This window comes from Sinohyriopsis cumingii, chromosome 1, assembly GCF_028554795.1.
Source record: "Sinohyriopsis cumingii isolate HCF-2022 chromosome 1, ASM2855479v2, whole genome shotgun sequence".
In the NCBI taxonomy this organism is placed as follows: domain Eukaryota; kingdom Metazoa; phylum Mollusca; class Bivalvia; order Unionida; family Unionidae; genus Sinohyriopsis; species Sinohyriopsis cumingii.
In genome coordinates this window covers 102,439,724-102,463,731 of record NC_142961.1, presented here as the reverse complement: position 1 = coordinate 102,463,731, position 24,008 = coordinate 102,439,724, and the positions used below count along the sequence as shown (strand labels likewise).

Here is a 24,008-nt window from a genome sequence, read left to right as displayed (position 1 = left end):
TTTATACCCTAAGAGAGTACAAAGTTTTATATTTTTATATTGGTTTTTTTTTACCAAACAGGATAGAAAACCCAATTATTTAAATAGGCATTCAAATTTGTACAAATTTCCTATTTTTAAAAATAACATGAGTTACTGAAAAAAAGGCAGGAAAAAGAAAATTATTCTTTCCAAATACAGTGTAATACTGTTTGAATTTACTTTTCATAGGTCTTGCACTAATGTGGTAATCTTTATTTTTCTTCTTCAGGGGGCAATGTTTCTTTTCTTTGCTGGCAGGATAGAAGAAGTATGTGGGAATATAGAAAAGGTAAGATATTTCTAGGCTATGAGAATCGGAAACTGTTTCATGAATACAATGAAATTCATAGAACAAAATGCCCTGTGAAAGCAAATATTGCTTGGGGAACTTGCAAAGGAATTTATTGTTTTGACTGTAGAATTTTATGGTGGCTTTACCATTGCAAATGAAGCTGTACTTGCATCAGATAAAACAGTACGGCCAGGCCCCGAGTGGTCTAAAGCACTCACCATTATGAATCATCGCCATCTCACCTCTGTTTATGTGGATTTGAGTCTCGGGCTTGGCCAGTATGGGTACATGAGAAAGCCTGCCAGTAGCTTCATGTGGGTCATTGGTTCATTCCGGGGTTTCCTGGGTTCTTCTTCCACCATTAATACTGGCTGCCATGCATAGCCTATCTTGTGTTGAAAAATGGGCTGCCATGCATAGCCTATCTTGTGTTGAAAAATGGCATTAAACCCTACAACAACAACAAGAACAACAACAACAACAAAACAGTACGGCAGATAGAATGGATGTTTCTAGCACTGTAACTGCCACTAATGTCTAGAATACTTAAAACACAACAGTTTTAATTTCAAACCCAAAGCAGTTTGGAAAATTTTAAACAGACACCATTTAATATGACTCTCAGTTTTAGAAGTAACTTGCCATAACAGTTTTTTTAAAGATTCTAACAGTTCATTATTGATTATATCACTGCAGAATTTTATACTGCCACTAGAGACAGGGATATACAATAATCCTGTTTCTGTCCATCTATTCATTTGTCCAGAACAATGTTGCTAACAAACTTGCCCCCACCCAGGATTTCATAGGTAGCCATAAAACTTTATAAATATTATGGTAATCACTTGAAGACGAACATATTGACAAATATAAGTATTATGATAATCACCTGGAGATGTACATATTGGCAGATATAAATATTATGGTCATGCCTGAAGATGTACATATTGGCAGATATAAATATTATGGTCATTGCCTGAAGATGTACATATTGGCAGATATAAATATTATGGTCATTGCCTGGAGATGTACGTATTGACAGATATAAATATTATGGTCATTGCCTGGAGATGTACATATTGACAAGTATAATTAGTTTGGTCATTGCCTGGAGATGTACATATTGACAGATATAAATATTATGGTCATCACCTGGAGATGAACATGTTGACAAATCAGTTTGCTCCTGTGATTTTTGCTGGAGATAATGCATTTTTTGTCTTACAGCATGACACAATTTTGTTAGCACAACTAGTCTAACAGGTTTTGATGGTTTGCCATGAAAGTTAGTAAATATTTCAGCCATTGCCTGAAGATGTGAATTCACCAGACCACTTTCTTCCTGAAGTTTGTGTTCAACACATTGCCTTTTTGGTCCTGTAACTCAATGCAGTGTATGACAATCTTATTAGCAAAGTGAGTCCAGCAGATTTTAATTGATTGCCAGGAACATTGGTAAATATTATGGTCATCACCTGAATAGGATCATTTTGATATATCACTGTGCTCCTTTTATTCATGTTAGAGTTATTGCCCTTTCTTACAGTTTTGCTTAATAAGACACACAGTACTAATGATATGAAAAAATATGAACCAGCCTGGACATGGGTGAACTTAAAATAGAGTATATATGGGTTTGGCTGACAGGATTGGTTAATAGTGTAAGTTCTGTTTTTGGAAAAAGAATCTTTGAGAGCTTATCCTAGTTGTAAGTAAAAATAAAATAGAGACATTGTTTTATTGATGGAATTTCAGACCTTTAACAGTCTTGAGTTTGGAACACTAACTCTTTGGTGCGGAATTAAAAGCACATGTTTCAAACACATGCAGGTCCAGAAAATGCTGCAGTTCATATCCTTTCCTCTAACAGAAGCTGACATCCAGGTTTCATCTATACTGATAAATATAGGTTTGATCATGAGCACTCAAAAATGTTAAGTTATTGAATTTTTAATGTTTGCATAGGTTTACTGTGGGAACTGAATTAGTACCGGGAGTCCTAATACAGTGCATATCACAGTCTTATTAGCACAGGTAGTTCCAGTTTTTGATTGATTGACATGAAACTTACCAAATATGATGCCAATATCAACAAATCATTTTGCTTCTTTCATTCTTGTTATAGTTATTGCCCTTTTTAGAGTCTAATGCTGCAGACTTGTTAACACAACTTTTCCTGCAAATATTTATGATTGCCTTGGATAGTTGATAAATAGTATGGTCATCACATGAATACGTGAATATCAACCAATCATTTTGCTCCTGCCATATTTATTAGAGTTATTACCCCTTTTGTAATTGTAGCTAGATGCAGTGTATGACAATTTCGTTGGTACAACTGGTCACCCAGTTCTTGATGGTTAAAATTTTGTAAATATATTGATTACCATTGCCATAATGAACACATTGAAAATGAGACTACTAATTCTTCTGAATGGATGGTGATGTTTCCTTGGGATTTTCACCAAAGGTCTTCAAATGGTGTCTAATTTGTCCTGAATGACAATGGTGCTGTTCTTTTTTTCAGTATGGTTTCCACAGTCGCTAATTTGAAAATCCTGTTGCTCAAGAATATCAGAGATGGTATCAAAACTCAGGATTTAAAATACCCAAAGAAATTGCCTTGTCTTTCATACCTAGAAATTCTATTTGAACATTAGAGCATCAGTCCCTTCGAGGGACTCTCATCAGAATTATTTCCCTTTTTGACTTAGAGGTGGATGCAGTGTTTGAGAGAATTTTGTGACTGCTACTATTCTTGCAGTGGATTACCGGTGAAATTTAGGGTATATTATGGTCATCATCATCAGATATGCATGTTGAACAGTCATGATAGCATCACAACAGCAATTTTTAAAAAAAAGTACATCTCCTTAATGGAGTAGGGGTTTAGTACAGGAGGAGGTCGCTCACAATTCCTCTAGTCATATTATATCTATTGGAGTTTGACGGTAATTTTATATTATAATTTTGCACTTTGTATTTACCTGTGACTGTAATGAAGAAGCATATTATTTATTAATAAATGGTAAAATGATTTTATTAATAAAATTACATATTTGATGCAGGTAAATTTCTTCTTACATTCATGTACAAATTGCATATTTTGATGCAGGTAAATTTTCTCTTATAGTCATGTACAAATTACATATTTGATGCAGGTAAATTTCCTCTTACATTCATGTACAGATTACATTTTTGATGCAGGTAAATTTAATGAAGAAACAGATTTTAAGTAGCACTTTTAACTTACAAGATTGATCAAGTTTACTCATAATAATTTCATGTGGGTATGTGAGAAAGCTTGCCAGTAGCTCCTCATGGGTCAGTGTTTCTTCCCAGGTTTTTCCTGGGTTCTTCCTCCATCATTAATACTGGCCGCCATGTATATCTATTTGTGTGCTGAAAAATGGCATTAAACCCCACAACAACAACAACAACAACAAAATAATTTCCCCTTATAAAATGAGTATCACATAGCAAAGTTTATCCCTTGAGGGAATAAGATGATAGTTCAACTTCAGTTATGTAACAAAAAAAAACAACATTGATAATAATAATAATAATAAATTATGTGTTCTGGTATTTCAGGCAATCGTGAAATTTGAAGATTCTATAGACTCTCAGCAGGAGTGGAAACAGTTCCATCACTTGTGTTTCTGGGAACTGATGTGGTGCCATGTGTGAGTCAGAATTACCTGTTCGTTACCAAATTTATAAATCAGAAATGATAGTGGAAGTATTGCATCAAAGCATACTTTTTAGGTCCTCTGGTCATAAATCAGAAGAGCTGATGAGATAGCATATTGTCCGGTGTTCATGTCCATCCATTCATCTGTTGTTCACCAGTAAGCACAAGTTTGTTACTGGTACTCCTCCTAAGCTACTTGGAAAATCTTGCTATTACTTGTCTAGTATGGATGATAATATCATCATGGGGTTTTCACCAAAAAAATTCTTATGAAGCCCATTTAGTTGTAGATGATTATGGCACTGATCTTACATCCAGTATGGCCACAATCGACAATTAATAATAAATTAACATGGCGTTATTACCATAAGACTTCATATGATGTCCTGTTGGTAAAAAAATAAAAGTGGTACTGATCCTAAATCCAATATGACCACCATGGCAGGCATCTTGAAAATCTTTGTATTGATGCTTCTTCTAAATAAATGGTCTTATTGACACGACAGCATTATATTCACATAGTCATACCTGAAAGCAGTCCTAAATGTGCTTTGTACTGTGAATATTCTGATGCAATCTGGTATGAGCATTGTTTCATAGACGTACAGGTATTTGTACATGTGCTTTGTACAGGTTTAGACTCTTTTATAAGAGTTATGGTTCCCCAGATGCATGTCCTGCTGGCTTTAGCTTCTTTGAGATAACTTCACCAAAATTAGTTGGATTTCTACCAATTTCAGCCATATTTGGCATGTGCCTCCATATTGGTCAGACATTGAATGAATTTCATTTCAAGTGTTCTAAATTATAATTTACAGGCATTATTGCTCCTAGTTTTCTAATGTCCAGACTGGTTTCCACAGTATAACTTTACTAATCTTTGTTGAATTTCAGCCAGAATTTGGCATGTAGCTTTATATTGACAAGTTCTTGAGTTAGTATGATTGCAGCATTCCACAAATTCATTTACACAAATTATGTCTCCAGAAATCCCATTCTTCTTTAGTTTTTGGTTCCACAGTATAACTTTATTAAGCTTTGTTGGATTTCAAACAAATTGGGCATGCAGCTCCATATTGACGAGGCCTTGAATTGGTTTCATTTGAGATGTTCCAGTGTCAGTGCAAGAGTTATGGCCCTTGATTGTTACTCCTAACTTTGCTTTCCATGGAATAATTACACTGAGCAACATTGGATTTCAGCTAGTGTTATTGTGCATAGTTTTGTTGATAGATCTATATAATGAATTGGATCTTCAGCATTCAACATCATCATCATAATTTACAAGAATTATGGTCCCTGAATATCTCTCTTTTCCAAAATTTGCATTTCCAACAGAAGTTCTTCTGTTTAAGGCCCAGCAGAACAAATAACACTAGCTAGTTTACTGGTGTCAGTTGTTTTAAGTATTAACCAAGAGGTACTAGAGCACACTCCCCGCCCCCAAGAAAACATTTCCAATAGTTCTGTGATATTTATTCTGAGTAAGGTGAATCAGTGTTATAACCATGGAACTCCAAGCTTTAGTTTAAAGGTTCATTTTCATCCAGATTTTAAAACTTGGTTACCTATTGCTTGAACTTCTGTTTCCTGTACTTTAGGTTTCGATGTGACTGGTTGATGGGGATGAAGTATGCTGAGAGATTGTGTAAAGAGAGCCGATGGAGTAAGGCCACATATACCTACCTCAAGGCCAGCTTCCTTATGATGTGTGAAGACCAAACAGAGGACACCAGGGCACATATAGACTTTCTCATGGGGTAAAGCCTTTGTGTTTTCATTTGTCAAGCATTTATTTACAGGGGTTCTTAACATTTTGCAAGAACGTTGCATTTGTGATACAAGATTATATCGGAACTGGACTGAGTCTTAATTTAATTGCTTTGGTACAGCAGGTGAACCTTTGCACATTAAGCTACAGGGAACAAGGTCATTGGAAAATGTAGAGCTTGCAAATACAGTCATGTTAAATATGTTGGAATTATGTAAGATCATTGTTGTTATCAACAGGTATTTTACCACCATCTATACAGCAGTGTGACAGAGGGCCTGTTTGAGTTTAGTGCCTACTCAAACTTGGCATCTGTAACAGTGTGACATTTGAGTTTAGTGCCTACTCAAACTTGGCATTTGTAACAGTGTGACAGAGGGCCTGTTTGAGTTTAGTGCCTACTCAAACTTGGCATTTGTAACAGTGTGACATTTGAGTTTACTGCCTACTCAAACTTGGCATTTGTAACAGTGTGACAGAGGGCCTGTTCGAGTTTAGTGCCTAGTCAAACTTGGCATTTGTAACAGTGTGACATTTGAGTTTAGTGCCTACTCAAACTTGACATTTGTAACAGTGTGATAGTGCCAGTACATTTTCCTCAACTATTATTCTACTTCAAATGATCTTCAGAACTATGTTGCATGAATTGTGTGAATTGTTCAGGATCACTCTAGTTAAGTAAAGTGAAAGGATTGAATAACATGTATCCCAGTTTATCACATAATATCATTAATATAAGGTTTCATAAAGCAATTGTTTTGTTTCACCTGTGCATGGTATGTTTTAAAAAATGTTATCTCTTTTACTTAGAACTTCTTGTTAGGGTTGGTAGCTTTAGAACTTTTTTTTAGGGTCATTGGTTTTGCAATTGCTTAGAACTTCTTGTTAGGGTTGGTGGCTTTGCAGTTACTTAGAAGTTCTTGTTAGGGTTGGTAGCTTTGCAATTACTTAGAAGTTCTTGTATGGGTTGGTAACTTTGCAATTACTTAGAAGTTCTTGTATGGGTTGGTAGCATTGCAATTATTTAGAAATTCTTGTTATGGTTGGTAGCTTTGCATTTGCTTAGAAATTCTTGTTAGGGTTGGTAGCTTTGCAATTACTTAGAAATCCTTGTTAGGGTTGGTAGCTTTGCAATTACTTTGAAGTTCTTGTTAGGGTTGGTAGCTTTGCAATTACTTAGAAGTTTTTGTTAGGGTTGCTGGTTTTGCAAGGCTATTTGTGACATGTTGAATAATTTAGGCCAAACGGGAATTAAGTCACATTGGATGAATCTCATATATCCATTGGCATTCTAATATTATTGAAACCTGTCTGAACAGATTTGTTGCATATTCACCAGTTTTTCTAAAATCAATTTTATTTGATGGGCTTTTCAGTCAAATTGAAACTAAAATGCGTTGTTGTAAATTGGTACCTGGTCATCTGCTTCACTTGCTTACTTCACAAACAATGGAATTTTACATTGGTGGTTAAATATATACATAATACACCATCAATCAAATGGATCTCACAATATATGGGCAGTAAATTTGACAGATTTTTCTCATGTCCCACTGATGAATTGATTTTCCAGTTTGTTTTGAACTGAACTTGCTTGTGACTTTTCACCATCTTTTGTCAACAGAATGTGGCTCACTCCAGTTAGCCGTTATCAGTTGTTTGTGTAGTACATGAGTGAGAACAGCAGATGGCTGGGTGCCAGCTTATGCATTGTTGGTGATGCGCAAAACCTGGTTTTGTTCATTCTGGCCACTATCAGTTCTAAATCCAAAGTAATACATTTGCAATTAGGTTTACGTCTTAGGTAAAGTAATTTTTTAAACCTTTTTTATGACTATTATTTTGATAATATTCATTAAGATGTTTTTAGGAAACATTGTTTTTACCAAAGCAGGTTGAAAGTTTTAGTTGTCATGACTGATTTTACTTATGGGGAAAATGTCAGCTGAGGTAAATTTGTTTGTTCCTATGATGCACATGGTACATATTTATATGAATATGTGTGCATTGCATTACAAAATTTTTGATTTTAATTTTCTAATCTAGTCAACAGTTTAAATTTAACATGAAGGTATCATCTGACACACTAAAATGAACATGCCTTCATGTTTTAATTCTTTCAATAAATTTCAACAGTATTGATAGCTGCATGCTGAATTATCAGTTCCTCACATTCTTTTATAATCTTACCTTCAATGCTGAAATACGACTTACTTTGGAGCACTTTTGGCAAAAATGCAAGTGATCAAATTTACTCACCATGTTTTACTAATTGTACCCAACATTCAGTTGCCTTGATCTTTTAACTGCCCTAAAGTTCCTCTTTACATTAAAAAAGAAAAATAACGATTCAAAGCAGATTATCGTCATAGAGACCAACAGTGCATGTGCATTTAACGTAGTGAAGGGACTGAAATTACCTGTCTTTATCCATCTTTAATCTTGTTTATGTCCTATAACATAATACTTTACCAAATACATTAATGGAAACTCATTAAAAAACAACTTTTTGCCTCATATTTTTGTGCATCTTGGTTCAGAACAATCATTACCCAGCTTGTATCATTACCCAGCATTTATCATTACCCAGCTTGTATCATTACCCAGATTGTATCATTCCTCAGCTTTTATCATTACCCAGCTTGTAAAAAGTATTAAATAAAGATCTGCATTGTTTACGTCTGCTTTTGCAATACACTCATTCATCACATTATTCTAATTCAAATTTTAAAAAAATTCATGGTTTCTGACCATGCTTAGCAGGTGACAGTTCAGCCTAGTGAATTATACACAAAAATTAATCAGTGCATGACATATTTGATAGATTGTTACTCTTAGCAGAGGTTACTCAAATCAGGTTGTAATGGATTTGTGTAAAATTAGTATGATAGGTCATCTGTATTTTCTTTTTCTAGAGAGGTGCCCAAGCTGAAGCAGAGAATAGCTGGGAAGTCCATACCAATCGAGAAATTTTGTGTATATAAAGCCAAACGCTTTCAGGATCAGAATGGTCATCTCACATTACCAGCACTGGTGAGAAAAATAATCTCAGACACTTAGACATAGCTTTTTTACAGTGGGGCATGATTTTTGTGTACAGTAGGACACAGGTTTTATTTGCAGTAGGACATAGCTTTTATATATAGTGGGGCATAATTTTTATATACACTGGGACATAGCTTTTATTTGCAGTGGACTTTTTATTTACAGTGGGACATATTCAGTAGGACATAGCTTTTATACATACCTCTCCCTCAATAACTCATGCACAGTGGAGTCCAAATAGGCTACAGCATTCACTCTGGTGGCCTAAGTGGTTAGAACATCTGCCTCAGATGTAGTATGTTGTGGGTTCGATCCCGGCCGAGTCATACCAAAGACTTACAAAAGTGGTACTAACAGCTGCCTCGCTTGGTGCTCAGCATTAGGAGGTTAGTGTTTGGACTGGTTGGCCTCGTGTCAGGATAATGTGACTGGGTGGGACATCATGCTACATGTCTGCAGCATGATGCCCCAGTGCTATACATCGCTATAAACTGGCACTCTGCAGGCGTCATAGCAATATGACTAAAATTGTTAAAGCTATGTTAAAAATCCCTCAAACACTACCACTTAGACTGCAGGATAAGCGAAGGTGCAAGTTACCAAGGGAACTCTGAAAAATCAACTAAGTGATGAACATTGATAGTCAGGAGGGGCATGGTATGGAATGGATGTTAAATGGTTGAATGCTCATTACATGATTGTGGTGGTAAATATTAAAAAATAAACAACCTTTTTTGTAATGAATTTGTTTGCTTTTTGTATTAGTTAACTTTTTTCCAAGATAACCAATCTCTGAGAGATGATTAAAAATATTTATCCAAGAATTTCAGCACATATCACATATCTACCAGTGAAAACTCTGTTTATTTACATCACTGCATTTTGCATGGGAATGTGGATACATTCAACAGTTATTGTTGATTAAAAACAAGATACTTTAAAAAAAATGACGAACATTTATTTCAAGAAAAACACTGTGAAAACTCAAATTTGCAGGATTAACTAGAAACTACTGTATCTTCAAAATACAGAGGACGAGAGTCAAAATCAGTAATTTAGATCTTATACAGAAATGTATGAAAGTTATAGCACAGGTGAAAGTGGGTGTATGGTGTGGCCTTCAGTCATCATTTATCATTGATGCTACTTCAACATTGATCTTTTTTCAACTTTTACTCAGAAGCTAGTGAACCATTTTCTACCAGATATGTGAAAGTGCATTTTGACATGGAGTTTTTACAAATGATTCTTGTTCATCAGTTCCAAGAAATAAAATTACATATAGACCCAGATTCACAAACAGAGATGGAAGGACTGCCAGATACTGCAGTGTTTCTAACATTTGTTACACCTCTGCAGTCCCTGGTTTTATTTCCAGTTTCTGCATGTGTGGGGGCTCATGATCACCTGGACATTTGATGGTTTTTCTCAATCTGTATTTGCATCTGTTCATGTTTTAATTTTTTATATATTTAGCAGCTCTTCTAAGTTTTGCAGATCTTCTGTTTTACAGATCTGTTGATTTGTATCCTAATTTTGAAAAGAAAACCACAGTTACTGGTATTTAATTTCATATAAATTCAGTATGAATTATCTAATAATAGATATCACATGAATAAAAGTAGGTTCACAGGAATTGGAGTAGAGATTAAATTATTATCTCACTGCTACTGCTTTCTTTCTACATTCATTTTTGTGTTCATGTGTCTGTTTGTGTGTTCTTTTGTTATGCCCTCAATATCTTCAACTCTACATCACCAACACTCATGAAAAATTGGTATGTGGATGCATCTCAAGGAGAGTAGCTTAGCCATACCTGAAAATAGGTCTGTCTGACACAGTTTTCATGCTTTAATTAGATTCATTTTCAGCCATTTGTTTGTTACATTGTGTCTAATCAGGCTTTGATTTGCGCCCATGCTGATGAAACTTGGTATGTGGATGCATCTCAAGGAGAGTAGCTTAGCCATACCTAAAAATTAGTCTGTCTGACATAGTTTTAATGCTTTAATCAGATTCATTTTCAGCCATTTTTTTGTTACATTGTGTCTAATCAGGCTTTGGTTTGAGACTATGCTGATGAAACTTGGTATGTTGGTGCATCTTAATCGATAGTATATTGCAGTAATATTTCCCATCATTTCCCTTCTCTGCATGGTGGCACACTTGTTATCATAGACTCAGAACCAGGTTTGATCCTCTCCAGACCATTTTGAGTCAGCTGTTGTGGAATATCTCTGTGCAAGGATTTAACTCTGTTGGCCTCTCTAGCAGTTAGAATATAGTCGGCTATTCTGATGTGCTTCTGTTGGTAGGTGACTCATGTTTATGAGTAAACATAAGGTTAATTCTTGTATTACAGGAACTGATATTTGTATGGAATGGTTTCTCAATTGTGGGCAAGAAGCCAGAGTTATTAGAACCTTTGCTGCTAATCGTAGAGAAAACACTCAACCAGATTGTGGCAACTAAAGGTATGTTTTCTTTAAATGGAAGTAAAGGGAAACCACTCTCTTATTCTTATATATATTTTTACATCAATTTTCAGAATTAAGAATAATAATGCATGCATAATTTGAACTTGTTTTGCAGATCAGAATCAGTGGAGTTTTCCCAAAAACATATGCCTAACTAAATCTAATTGTTAGTATTATTGCTGACCATCTGACATTGAAATGTGGACATATTTTCCTGTAAATCTTGATGGTAAAAATTAAGCTGCCTTCATTATGACCATTAACAATAAAACCAATGATCTCCCTAGAAATGTTTGATATGCTGCATCAAGGTATTTGTACAGTAGTGTCATAAAATGAATACCATCATTATACTAGTTAGAAAAAAAAAACTAATATCAATGAAATATAAATTTAAGCAGTACAAATATTTTGCATAGTATTCTTTATTATTTTTAATATTTTTTTTAGTTATAACATGATTTAATATCAACACTAGTTCATCTTTGAATTTAAATAAATAATGAAACTGTGAAGACATAATCTGGTTTTAAGTTTGTCTGTAGAAATTATCAAGATTTGTAAAAATAGCTCTGTGATTGAGATTTGTATGCTTATTCTGCAATTCGGACAGATAAAAAGATGACATCTATTAGTGCAGCAATATATTGATCAAAAATATAACTACCGTCATGTTGGCCTATTCTGCGTGTAGGGTAATTCTGCACAACGATATGTCATTTCTGTAAACATTTGATCACATGCTATTTTGGGTCAAAAATCCATTTTGTATCCAGAAAGAAGAATCATACATTAATTAAGAAAAGTGATATTCATAAGGTGTACAAAAATGTCCCAGATTTAGACTCGAAATGCACATAAGAATGTGATTTCTAAATGGCAATCTGAAGACCCACTCCATGACCTTCTTGAACCGGTAACCCAGAAAATTCTATTTACTATGCATCTTTTAGAATCATACAAATAAATACATTGTATAAAAGATGGAAATGTGTACCTTAAAACAAAGCTATTTTAATCCAAGTTTCCAATTTTGCAAGAAGTTTTCCCACATGTACAAAATCGTCTGCTACCCAGCGTGTCTACTTGCTGTTACAACATAAATTCTCAACAAATTACCTGGTGTATAGTCTGTTTCTAAATTCTGTAGTAATTTTTCCCCATCAACAAGACGTAAACACTTTACATCCTATTCATTATTATTTCTCTTCCATGTAATAGCTTATTTTTCATAAAATGTTGAACTTTACTAACTTTTTTACAAGATCGGTTTAGTTTGCTTAATATTTCTTGCCATTTATTGGCATTTTTACATTGAATTTTGTAAAACTGGCTATAAACCTGATCTAATTACTCGACTGAACTGCTGACAGAAATAGTTCAAAGTAATATATTTCATTTCTGTAGCAAGATGGATAAACATTACATCTTTTCAAAGCCATGCACAGAATAGGCCGACATATCGCGAGTCAGGAAAAACAGAGGGGTGGTATCCCCTGTGTCCAAAATTAATATTATTTTGAACAGAATATTCTGGTGACAATTGCATCTTTTCAAATGGTAAGCATTGCTGTATTTTATTTTTGTCAATTGCTTTGAATTCGGTTTGCATTTTGCTTCAGTATTGGAAACAAAAACCTTAGGTGCACAGAAATGCCTGATAGCAGTGTACATATTTGATAAGGCAGTATAATATAGTTGAAAAATAGGTTTTTTATTTTTGGAAAAATATTTCAAACATAAATGAAGGATTAATATAACTCTTTATTTACATGTTTTTAAAACGGGAAAAATTGGAGCATAAAACATACTCTTTTTTCAAAGATTATACAGGAAATAGGAGTTCATAGGGCAGCACCCACTAAAATTAAGGTTTGTTGATCAAACTTTTTTCTTTCTGAAAGGATACAGTGTAAATACAAGAGCAACTCAGAGTTACATGCCATTTTCATTCACTTAATTTTGTTCATCACATGTTCCAGAAAATAACAACAACAACAATCACAACTACAGCAACAATGACAACAACTACTACTATATAATAAAAATAAAAGTAATAGATTCTGATAGTGCTGTAAGAAATGTGAGCCCCCCCTCCCCCTCATCATACCATAGTGCTCTAAGAAATGTGTGCCCCCCTCCCCTTCATCATACCATAGTGCTATAAGAAATGTGAACTCCCCACTCCTTCATCATACCATAGTGCTCTAAGAAATGTGAGCCCTATCCCCTTCATCATACCATAGTGCTCTAAGAAATGTGAGCCCTATCCCCTTCATCATACCATAGTGCTCTAAAAAATGTGAGCCCTATCCCCTTCATCATACCATAGTGCTCTAAGAAATGTGAGCCCTATCCCCTTCATCATACCATAGTGCTCTAAGAAATGTGAGCCCTATCCCCTTCATCATACCATAGTGCTCTAAGAAATGTGAGCCCTATCCCCTTCATCATACCATAGTGCTCTAAGAAATGTGAGCCCTATTCCCTTCATCATACCATAGTGCTGTAAGAAATGTGTGCCCCCCTCCCCTCATCATACCATAGTGCTCTGAGAATTGTGAGCCCCTTTCTCTTATCATACCATAGTGCTCTAAGAAATTTGAGCCCCCCTCCCCCTCATACCATAGTGCTCTACGAAATGTGAGCCCCCTCCCCTTCACTATAACATAGTGCTCTAAAAAATGTGAGCTCCCCTCCCCCTCATCATACCATAGTGATCTAAGAAATGTGAGTCCTATGATGTGAGGAGATATTAAATTAATTTTTTTAAAAACTATTTTTTCCTTTGTGATCAATTAAAGTAAGTCTAACTGACTGCCAGTGTAACACATGGTTTGATAGCAAGAACCCCAACTGGTCAAAATAAAGTAAATTAATGTGGCATAAAACTTGCATGAGCATCAAAGGACAGAGAATAACTGAATATTTACATTTGTTTGCTGTTAATTGAATCTAAAAGTCACCAAGAATCTTAGTAGGACCTTTGCATCATATTGTTGGTGTCACAGTACTTTGACACTCATGTTGTATTTTCTAATCAGCAATATCTAAGAGTTAAAATGGCACAAAAAAGACCTGAGACTTTTACTCCTCAAAAGCAAAGCTTAAATGAACTTGATAGCAGGAGTAATCTTTGTGTCAGGTAAAATTAAACTAAGCGCTAATGACTGGTACCCTATCTCAGCAAATTTAGCCTTGAGGTGGGCTAAGCTAGAAATGGGACATGCAGCCAATTATAAGCTTATCTCAAATAACTCTGTTGCATGAGGGAATATCATTTGTTGAAGATAATGCGTAACTTAAAAGTAATTGTCCAAAGACCTTTATAATTGTTCTCAGTCAGTAAAGATTATTTTTTAATTTTTAGGAAGTTTTTGAACAATTTTCACAAACAGAAACTGAGCAGTTGTTTCTAAAAGTGCTAATTTTACTACCTGTTGATTAATGTAACAGCAGGTATTAAGACAGCCTCAAGCTAAGTATTTACAACAAAGAATATTTATTATTATCATCTGGTGATGAAATAAAAAAATATTGGGAGCCAAGATGTCATTGTGTTATATGTGAATTCATGTTATAACAGTGTGTGTTATAGTGGGTTTCCGCTGGACACATATCAGGACTTTTTAGTTTCTTCTGTTGGCACATAATGATGTCATTATTTTTGTCTCTGTCTACAGACTCATTCAATAACTACATGGATGACTACTGCCTGGCACTGCTGCTGAAGGGTGTCTGTCTACAACAAAGAGGGATGATGCTCCAGGCAGAACAGTGCTTTTTAGAAGTCATTTCCAAGTGAGTTCAGTTTGGTTAGTTAAAGGATGGAATTATGCAGTCTGACAACATGTGTTGTTTTTTTAAATTTAAATTTGTTACCTGATCATAATACATTAGGAATATATGCATTGGCTCTCAAATCCAGTCCTTCCAAATTAATGAAGATATTTACCATATTTTTATTTATTTATTACAAACAAAAGTGCTTGAAGGTTGTCTTCTTACAGTGGAAGTCATAATAGAGTAGTAAATTCCCATTCAGTGACACCTGATTCCCATGTCAGACCTTTGGTGACAGTAAAAATGAATTCCTGGAAATCACTGTGTCCTCGTCTTAGATATACTACTAGTCTGTTTACTGTGACACTATGGATACCCTTGGTGGTGTCTCATCTCTGCTTGGAGTGTTAAATCTTATCTCATGAATCTCTTTGCCTTATGTGTATTCTCAGTGTCACACACAAACCCTCTCACCCTGTGACAATGGACCACAAGACCCCAGTAATTTACCTTTCTGTTTCACTGATGGATGCAACTTTGCCCACCAGTCCCAGTGATCAAAATTTTGGACTGTGTGAAATCCCACCTCAGTAAGTGTGAAGACCTTCCCCGTCTTACTGCAGTATCAGACTGAAGGATCAACCACATAAATTTTGATCTGCCTAGATGCCTTGGTGACCACTTCTTGCCATCTCGTTAAGTGAGTGTACTTCAGCCTCATGCAGGAGCACTGAATGTACATAAGCTGCCAGGAGATTGTGGACATAGTGGATGCTATTCAATCATGATAAGAGTTGTTATCTGGAAAGGGTGCTGTTAGTCTTCCTGTCACCTTGACTGTTAAATGTTTCATCAGAAAGCAAGCAAAAATCAAATCCTCAGACAATTGACATATCTTTTGGGATCTTCTAAAGTGTCATGTCCTCTTCAACAATATGCAATCAAGTCCGCAACACCTTTGGTAGATTCTAGTTCCAATTGGATTTACCATTTGGACAGAATCAACTGATCATCACTGCCTAGCAATTTCATCCCTTAGTCTTTAGTCCATTCAGTATCCACTGCTTGAATCACATAGACCTCAATGCAACAACGTGGAAAACCAGACTCTTTACCTTTCTGATCATGGTGAATTAGCCATTTGTCTTGAGACCACTGTCTTCTTTGGACCCTTGGGAATCTAAAAGACCCTGTCAGGGTTCTGTATTGGTTCCTGAAGCAGACTGAGCAGATCAGAAATGTTAGACCTTGCTTGTTCTTATTGCTCAAGCAAAGAAGGTTCATTATTTCATCACAGGGTCTGTCATTTTGGATACAAAGGGTCATTGATTTAAGATACAGAGAACTAACCCAAGACCAGATAAATTTCTTTGGCTGACAAGGTTAGCGTAGTCTCTACTGGCATGGCATTTAAGATCAACTGCTTTTTAACTGACATCAGCCCAGTCATGGAATGGAGGTCAGTGATGACATATTATAACTTTTATCTCAGAGATATATTATCCCAGAAGGGTTTCACTTTGACTTGTTGGAACCCATATCAGAGGTGCAACAGAGCACCTTTCCAGGATCTTCAGCACCAGATTACTATACATCCTGTGTATAGTGCACATGAATGCTTTTGTGGTTTCAGAACAAATACTTAATTCACACCTGTTTGTTAGAAACTTGGTTTTGGAGACTGTCACAGACATAAAAAAGTTGTTGTTGTAGTTGTTGTAGGGCTTAACGCCATTTTTCAGCACAAGATAGGCTATAGATGGCGGCCAGTATTAATGGTGGAGGAAGAACCCGGAAAACCCCCGGAAAGAACCACCGACCCACGAGAAGCTACTGGCAAGCTTTCTCACATAACCACATTAGCCGAATCCGAGACTCGAACCTACGCAGACAGAGGTGAGATGGCAGTGATCCGTAACGGTGAGCGCTTTAGACCACTCGGCCACTCGGGGCCCCCATAAAAAAGTAATTTGGGCCCAAATGATTGTGTAATAAACTGATCATTTATATACTTTGTAATGAAATTCTGCTGGTAACTGAAGAAATTGTTTTTTTTTTTAATCTACTGTATTTCATCTTATTTTTTTGTATGCTTTAATTTTTTTTCATACACCATCAAGCTATAAGAATAATAATTAATTAAATGTATCATATTTTTTGTACACAAAACTTCGTATTGTTTTGGTAGAATCCTCTTATTTTTTGTACATAAAAATGTTCTCCTGTGAACATTTACATTTTCCAAAGTGATTGAAACTATTCCCCTTTTAGTTTTACAGCAAAAAATAAGAGATTAAGATCATTGTTTTTATTATCTATTATTTTTATTTCATTTTTTTATGTTAAAAGTTGATGACAGGTTACCATTTCAAACAGCTTAAAAAATATACCAAAGTAAGATTTAGGTCCATCCAATGACCAGGATATTGTTTTGCTAAGACAGTTATGAATTGTGATTAACATTGGGTAAGCTCTTAACTGAGGCATCAAATAGTAAAACAGGAGGCATGTAAAACAGGAGGCATCAAATAGTAAAACAGGAGGCATCAAATAATAAAACAGGAGATTAATAAACTATAATAATCGTCATTTATAATCATGCAGAAAGGTCATTGATAATTTTTTTCTTTAATTACTGTATTTCACCACATATTTTTATATTATTTTTTGGCATCAAGAAGTGATGTTCACGTTTCAAATGACTTCAAAAACATATTGATATATCATTTAGATATACAAAACAACCAATATAACTATATATATAGTCTTATTAAATTCATTTGGCATTTCTTTTTTTTTCCACCTGGTTTCAGCACAAGTATCAGTACATTAATACTGTTCTCAAGCTAATGTCTGACACATTTTCAGTACCCCATGGGTAGCCTCATTTCTCAGTATAGAGCCTCACTAATTTGATCTGTTGAGGCCAGTCTGGTCTTCAATGCAGTACTTCCTGGGAAAGACCAAGCTAAACATCAAAACATATTTAATTAGGATGTATAATATATCTGCATAGTATGTGCCCCATTAGTGATAATGGATCCCGTAATTACAAAAAGAACGATTTATTTATTCATGTTTAAATTGCCAATGGAATAAAATAGTGCCTTTATAGTGTTTACATAAGGAATAACACAATTGTCAGGCGACTGAACAATAAAGATAACCACTGCGTAACCCATTTTACTCTCTCTCATATGAAGACAGATTTACCGAAACCAAGATCTAGAACTGTAACAAGTAACATTATGAACTGATTTGACCTGGATCATCTTCATACTTTGCCAGCTATAACAAATTTTTTAATAAAATACTTGGCATAGATGTAATTTTACACATAGACATGCTATTGTCCCCCCTCCCCAATGCACACATTAATGTATAACAGATTTGAGTACTTACTTACTTGCTGTAACCCATTTTACTCTCTCTCTCATATGAAGACAGATTTACCGAAACCAAGATCTAAAACTGTAACAAGTAACATTATGAACTGATTTGACCTGGATCATCTTCATACTTTGCCAACTATAACAAATTTTTAAAAAAATGCTTGGCATAGACGTAATTTTACACATAGACATGCTGTTGTCCCCCCTCCCCAATGCACACATTAATGTATAACAGATTTGAGTACTTACTAAAAACAAAACTATAATTTGGTAGAAAGCAACATTAGACAAAACAATGTTATATTTTTTTTTACATCAGTGCTGTTAGGTTGTCAATCACTGTGTGTCACATAAACCTTGTTTAGGTCTAAACCCTTTATTTTTTTGTACACAGTCAGTACAATAATAATGATTTTTTTACACATAATTTTTTGTACTCTGAAAAGAATAATTATTTTTTGGTGTACGAAAATATGAAATACAGTACTTTTGTTTCTTTTTTTTTCAGTGAAAAGAAGCTAAAGCATGATACATATTTGGTACCGTATGCTGTGGTAGAGCAGGCCATTCTGTGTCTACATCAGGAGAGGTTTGAGGATGTTAAAAATTTCCTTCAAAAGGCAAAGTGAGTTCTGCTTGCTGTTTATAATGGAAAGCAAAGAAATGTTTTGGGACTTGAAAAATCCTGCATCATAAGAGAAAATATTGTGTTATATCAGAAAAATTATTTGCGATGTTTTTTAAAAAATGAGGTTGACTGTAGTTAAGTTCATTACCTTGTCATTTAGTGTGGTTTTCTTGCTACTATTGTGTGTTCCATTTAATTCACAAAAGACTTAATATAGCATGATGTATTTTAAATTTCCTTTTCTTTTTGTAGGAAGAACTACAAGAGTTACCTGTTGGAGTCACGGCTTCACTTCAGAATCCACGCCACCAATCTCAGTCTCCATGCTCGGCAAAATTCTAACAGCCATGAGAGTGAGACTTCTACCTCCACACCTCCAGGAAATGTGACACCGCAAGAAAGTTTTTCACCCAACGATGTGTATGAAGATGAACTTTTAGACCAAATTGGTTCACTTAAAGTAGACAAAGGGGAATGTTTGAAATACCCTGCAAATGAAAATTCAGAATTTGTTTCATGATAACATTTTTCCATATTGGTTCTTTTGGGTTTTGTCATTGTGTCTTTCATCAAACATTGAATAGATTATAGAATGCACATGATCATGAGATTAATTCCATTACAAGTATCCACAATGATGAGAAGTGTGGGATAACATTGGCACATGCGTTCAGGCATGACTGATGGTATACATATGTATATTACATTGCACAATCAGCTCATATTTTTGAGAGCTTTGTTTGACTGTAGAAAAGTGATTTTAAATCATATTGAGGACAGAAATGTTTGTTATCGCAGTTGAACATAAGGACTAGTAATTTTTTGCCATAATGTTACAACCTGGGATTTCATTGCTAAGGCCTTTGCATGGTGATGTGCCAGTAATACACACACACACACACACACACACACACACACAAAATATAATTAACATTCCAACTTAGGAACTTGATTAATGAGGAAAGTTTTTAGCTTTACTCATACAACTAAAGGAAATTTAACAGACACAAGAACTCAGAATATTAAAAGTTAATAAACATCTACATAATTGTCAAAAAGAAACTTCAGAGATCTCCTTTCTTTAAATTATCTACTAACAATGAATATTTTAGAGAAGAAAATGGTCTTTATTTGTTCAGTGTATCCAATCAGACTTTAATAGTTCTAAGTAAATATTTAGATTAATGTAAAATGAAACATGGATTCTTCATACATTGTATTGATTTATTAATATTTTGATGACATAAACCCAAAATGTCTGCATTGAATGAATTTAAAAAAAAAAAAATTCTTTAATTTTTATTGTCCATTTTATACCTTGATACACTTTAATGACAGTATACAGGGCCAGTATTCCCTGAATTTCTGTAATGTGATTGCTTTGTGACTGAAATTGCTTTTCATTATTTTGATCTCAAAATGCAATGCATGTTTCATTATTATGTCAGTTTTGCAAACATGTTTTTGTGGGTAGTTATTGTATGTGAGCATAACAAAGTTGTTTATATCTCACCCATAGTTTGCATAACAATCATGGCTAATTATTTAGCTACAAAAATACTTTGAAAGTATAATGCAACTACCTGATGAGCATCCATGACGTTAATGAAGAATTGAGATTTCCTGTTGAACTTTACATGGAACAAAACATGGACCTTTTTTTATGTGCTAATACTGTCAGCACTGAAACTGTAATGCCATTTTTGGAAGGTCAAGTTTGTTATCATTGACATTTTATTCTGTATAAATTATTTTCTTGAGTTCATTTCCTGAGAGATAGGCAGCCCACATACTCTGCTCAGAGTGGCTGTGACCAATTAGGGTCACTGCTATTGAACTTGATGTATATTTGCAGAAATCTTTGAAATTTTATTTATTTCTAGAATTAGAATATCAAGACAACTGTAATGAGACAAACTTTAAAAGATATTTGTAAATAGGTCATGTTATGCCCTCACCATGATTATTTCACTCCTCTCATCCATATTTTTCGAAGCCCCGGGTGGCCAGGTGGTCTAAAACGCTCATTGTTACCAATCACTGCCATCTCACCTCCACTGGGTTGGAGTCTTGGGCTAAACCTATGTGGGTATGTGAGAAACCTTACCAGTATCTTCTTGTGGGCTGATGGTTGTTACAATGGTTTTTCCTGGTTCTTCCTCCACCAGTTATACTGGCTACAATGTATAGATTATCCTGAAAAATGGTCTTAAAACCAAAATGACACAACATCCACATTTCTGTTTGTTCATTTGTCCATCCCAAATTCAGTTAGTGCAATAGCACAAAAATTGTTAAACTTGAAATTTGCATACTTTAGCTTGGTCATAAAGAAGATATCCTATTTAGATTTTCAGGCAACATTTTGGATTTGGATTTTTTAAATTTGGATTTGGATTTTTTAATGTAGCGCTTTAACAATTTTTCAGTCATATCACTACGATGTCTGCAGTCTGGCAGTTTATAGTGATGTCTAGCACTGTGGCATCATGCGGCAGACATGTATCATGATGTCCAACCCAGTCACATTATCCTGACACCAGGCCAACCAGTCCTAACACTAACCTCTTAATGCTGAGCGCCAAGCAAGGCATCTGTTAGTACCATTTTTTTAAGTCTTTGATATGACTCAGTTGGTGATTGAACCCACGACCTCCCGCATCCAAGGTGAATGCTCTAACCACTAGGCCACCGGAGCGGTTTGGATGGATTTTTAAAAAAAATCTTGGTTAGATAATAAGGCAACAACCACATGAAATTATTTTTGATAAAATTAGATTTTCATATCATTACAGCAATTTTACAAATTTGTTTTACACATTTATGGTATATTTATACTTCTTGATGAAGATTAATAAAAATTAAAAAAACACTAGAGAGAGACAAACAAAATATGATGTGCATATTTCTCTGCATATGTGGATGACCCAATTAGAATTTCATGCCATGAGAGCAGTTTTTAACTTTGTTGCATATGTGGATGACCCGGTTAGAATTTCATGCCAGGAGAATAGTTTTTAACTTTGTTGCATATGTGGATGACCCAGTTAGAATTTCATGCCATGAGAGTAGTTTTTAACTTTGCTGAATCATGCCTATAGGAACCATTTATCAATGGGACCATTTACAAAACATTTTTCATAAAAATTTACTTATGTGTTTGAGTTTTTTGGAGTGAACAAAGACCTTTTAGACGGTAAGAAACATTTGGGCAAAGTATGAAATCTTGCAGATGATGCAGAGTTTGTCGAATAATATTGCAGTAATGTGTCATTTTAAACCATTCAAAGAAAATGCTTAGACAGTAATCAGCAAGGGCTCATTACTGTTGAAAATATAATTGAACAAAAAATATGTGATATGAAATTTAGGTATGTTCATGAAGTTTTTAAAGATTCATGTTTTTCTGTGCTGCTTGCTCAGTAATTCAACACAACAATTTGTGATGTAGATGATATTTTTACCTGTCATAGATTATTACATACTTAAAATAAGGAGTTGTATTTTCAGTCATATGGTGTGCAGTTATTGGTAATGCGGGTGGTTTCAGGGTAGGAAAATACTTTTCCTGGAACTTTTAAAGATGCCCGACTAAAATTTATATTACATTATCTATTCTAATATTGATATGTGAATGGAATTCAGAATAATATATGCTGACATAAAAATATCAAGGCAAAGTTTTAGGATCATTTTGATCATACAGATGATGTCAGGAACATGGATGATTATTATCAAAATCAAGATAACCATTGCATAACACTGACAGTGCACAATAACAAATATTTGGTCGGCTGAATTTACGCTGACGCAGCATGACCTTCACAGAGTTCAGATATATTTTACAAATGTGGTTAGAAGTGTTTATTTAAATTTTGTTATTGTTTTTATGCATATTTGTACCAATTTATGATTATTATGGGCATGGAAAGGTAGGGATATATTTATCTTATTTAAAACAGATTTGTTTGCAATGATTTCCATCATAAATGAAAAAAGAATAATATTTACTTGCTGTTTGTCTAGTTCTGTAAGTGGTTGAAAAAAAACACTATATTGTAATGTCACCCATCTCTCATGAACAAAATATTGTTTGCTGAATATATATTTGCTAATTTTATAAAAAAAGATATGTTCATGAAGTTTTAGATGCTTTGTTTATTTAAGATTATTTTTAAACAAGTACTTACAGAACTTTGGTAGTTATGTCAACAAACAGAATAAAAATGATCATTGGCAACTGGTTTGCGAGGCTACAACTTTGAATATTAATGTGAAAATACAAGTTTTGGTACTATTTTTATTTAAATTATAAAAATGTAGGGGCGAAGAGGCATAGAAAATGTACTTTGACATGCATGACCAAGGCGAATTAGAAAAAAAAATCAACCCAACTTGGAGATGGTGAGAAGCAAAAAATAAGTATCTGATCAAATAGACCAGATGATTGGATGCATCCCATGTTGAATGTTAGCTTTTGCATGTGATAAGCACTGAAATAGAAGATCCCTGCTGGAGGCAATTCATGCTAAATGACATGTTTTAATGCATGCAATGACTTGTATGTATATATATATATATATATATATATATATATATATATATATATATATACAAGGAACATGACATTATTTATTAAAGGCCGTGCAACTTCATTTTGCAGTGACCAGTGGAATTATGGAATGAAAAGTACCTGTATGGGTCAAAATATTAGATTTTAAATTGATTCACAGTTTCAAAATTCATGACTTTGTTGAGGTAAATAAATTTTATTAGGTAAATTACTTGAGATACAAGTTTTAAGAGATTTCAAACTTTAAAATCCATTACATTGTGTTTGGGAGGTAAAAAAAAATTCACAGATATAGTGTGGCAAGCTCTATTCAAATGCTTTCTGCATTAGAAGGT

At 34.4% G+C, this 24,008-nt stretch overlaps 1 protein-coding gene across 1 annotated transcript in view; it reads left to right on the top strand.

Moving 5' to 3' along the window:
- LOC149807461 (tetratricopeptide repeat protein 39B-like) overlaps nt 1–23,622 on the top strand; it is an 86,776-nt gene extending 63,154 nt beyond the window's left edge. Inside the window, exons 11-18 of the mRNA XM_089966847.1 lie at nt 251–310; nt 3,905–3,996; nt 5,606–5,764; nt 8,691–8,808; nt 11,183–11,294; nt 14,981–15,098; nt 18,981–19,097; nt 19,353–23,622. Coding sequence (XP_089822973.1) covers nt 251–310; nt 3,905–3,996; nt 5,606–5,764; nt 8,691–8,808; nt 11,183–11,294; nt 14,981–15,098; nt 18,981–19,097; nt 19,353–19,620 — 1,044 coding nt within the window. The 3' untranslated portion in view covers nt 19,621–23,622. The remainder of the gene's footprint in view (nt 1–250; nt 311–3,904; nt 3,997–5,605; nt 5,765–8,690; nt 8,809–11,182; nt 11,295–14,980; nt 15,099–18,980; nt 19,098–19,352) is intronic.
- Nucleotides 23,623–24,008: the final 386 nt, after the last annotated feature.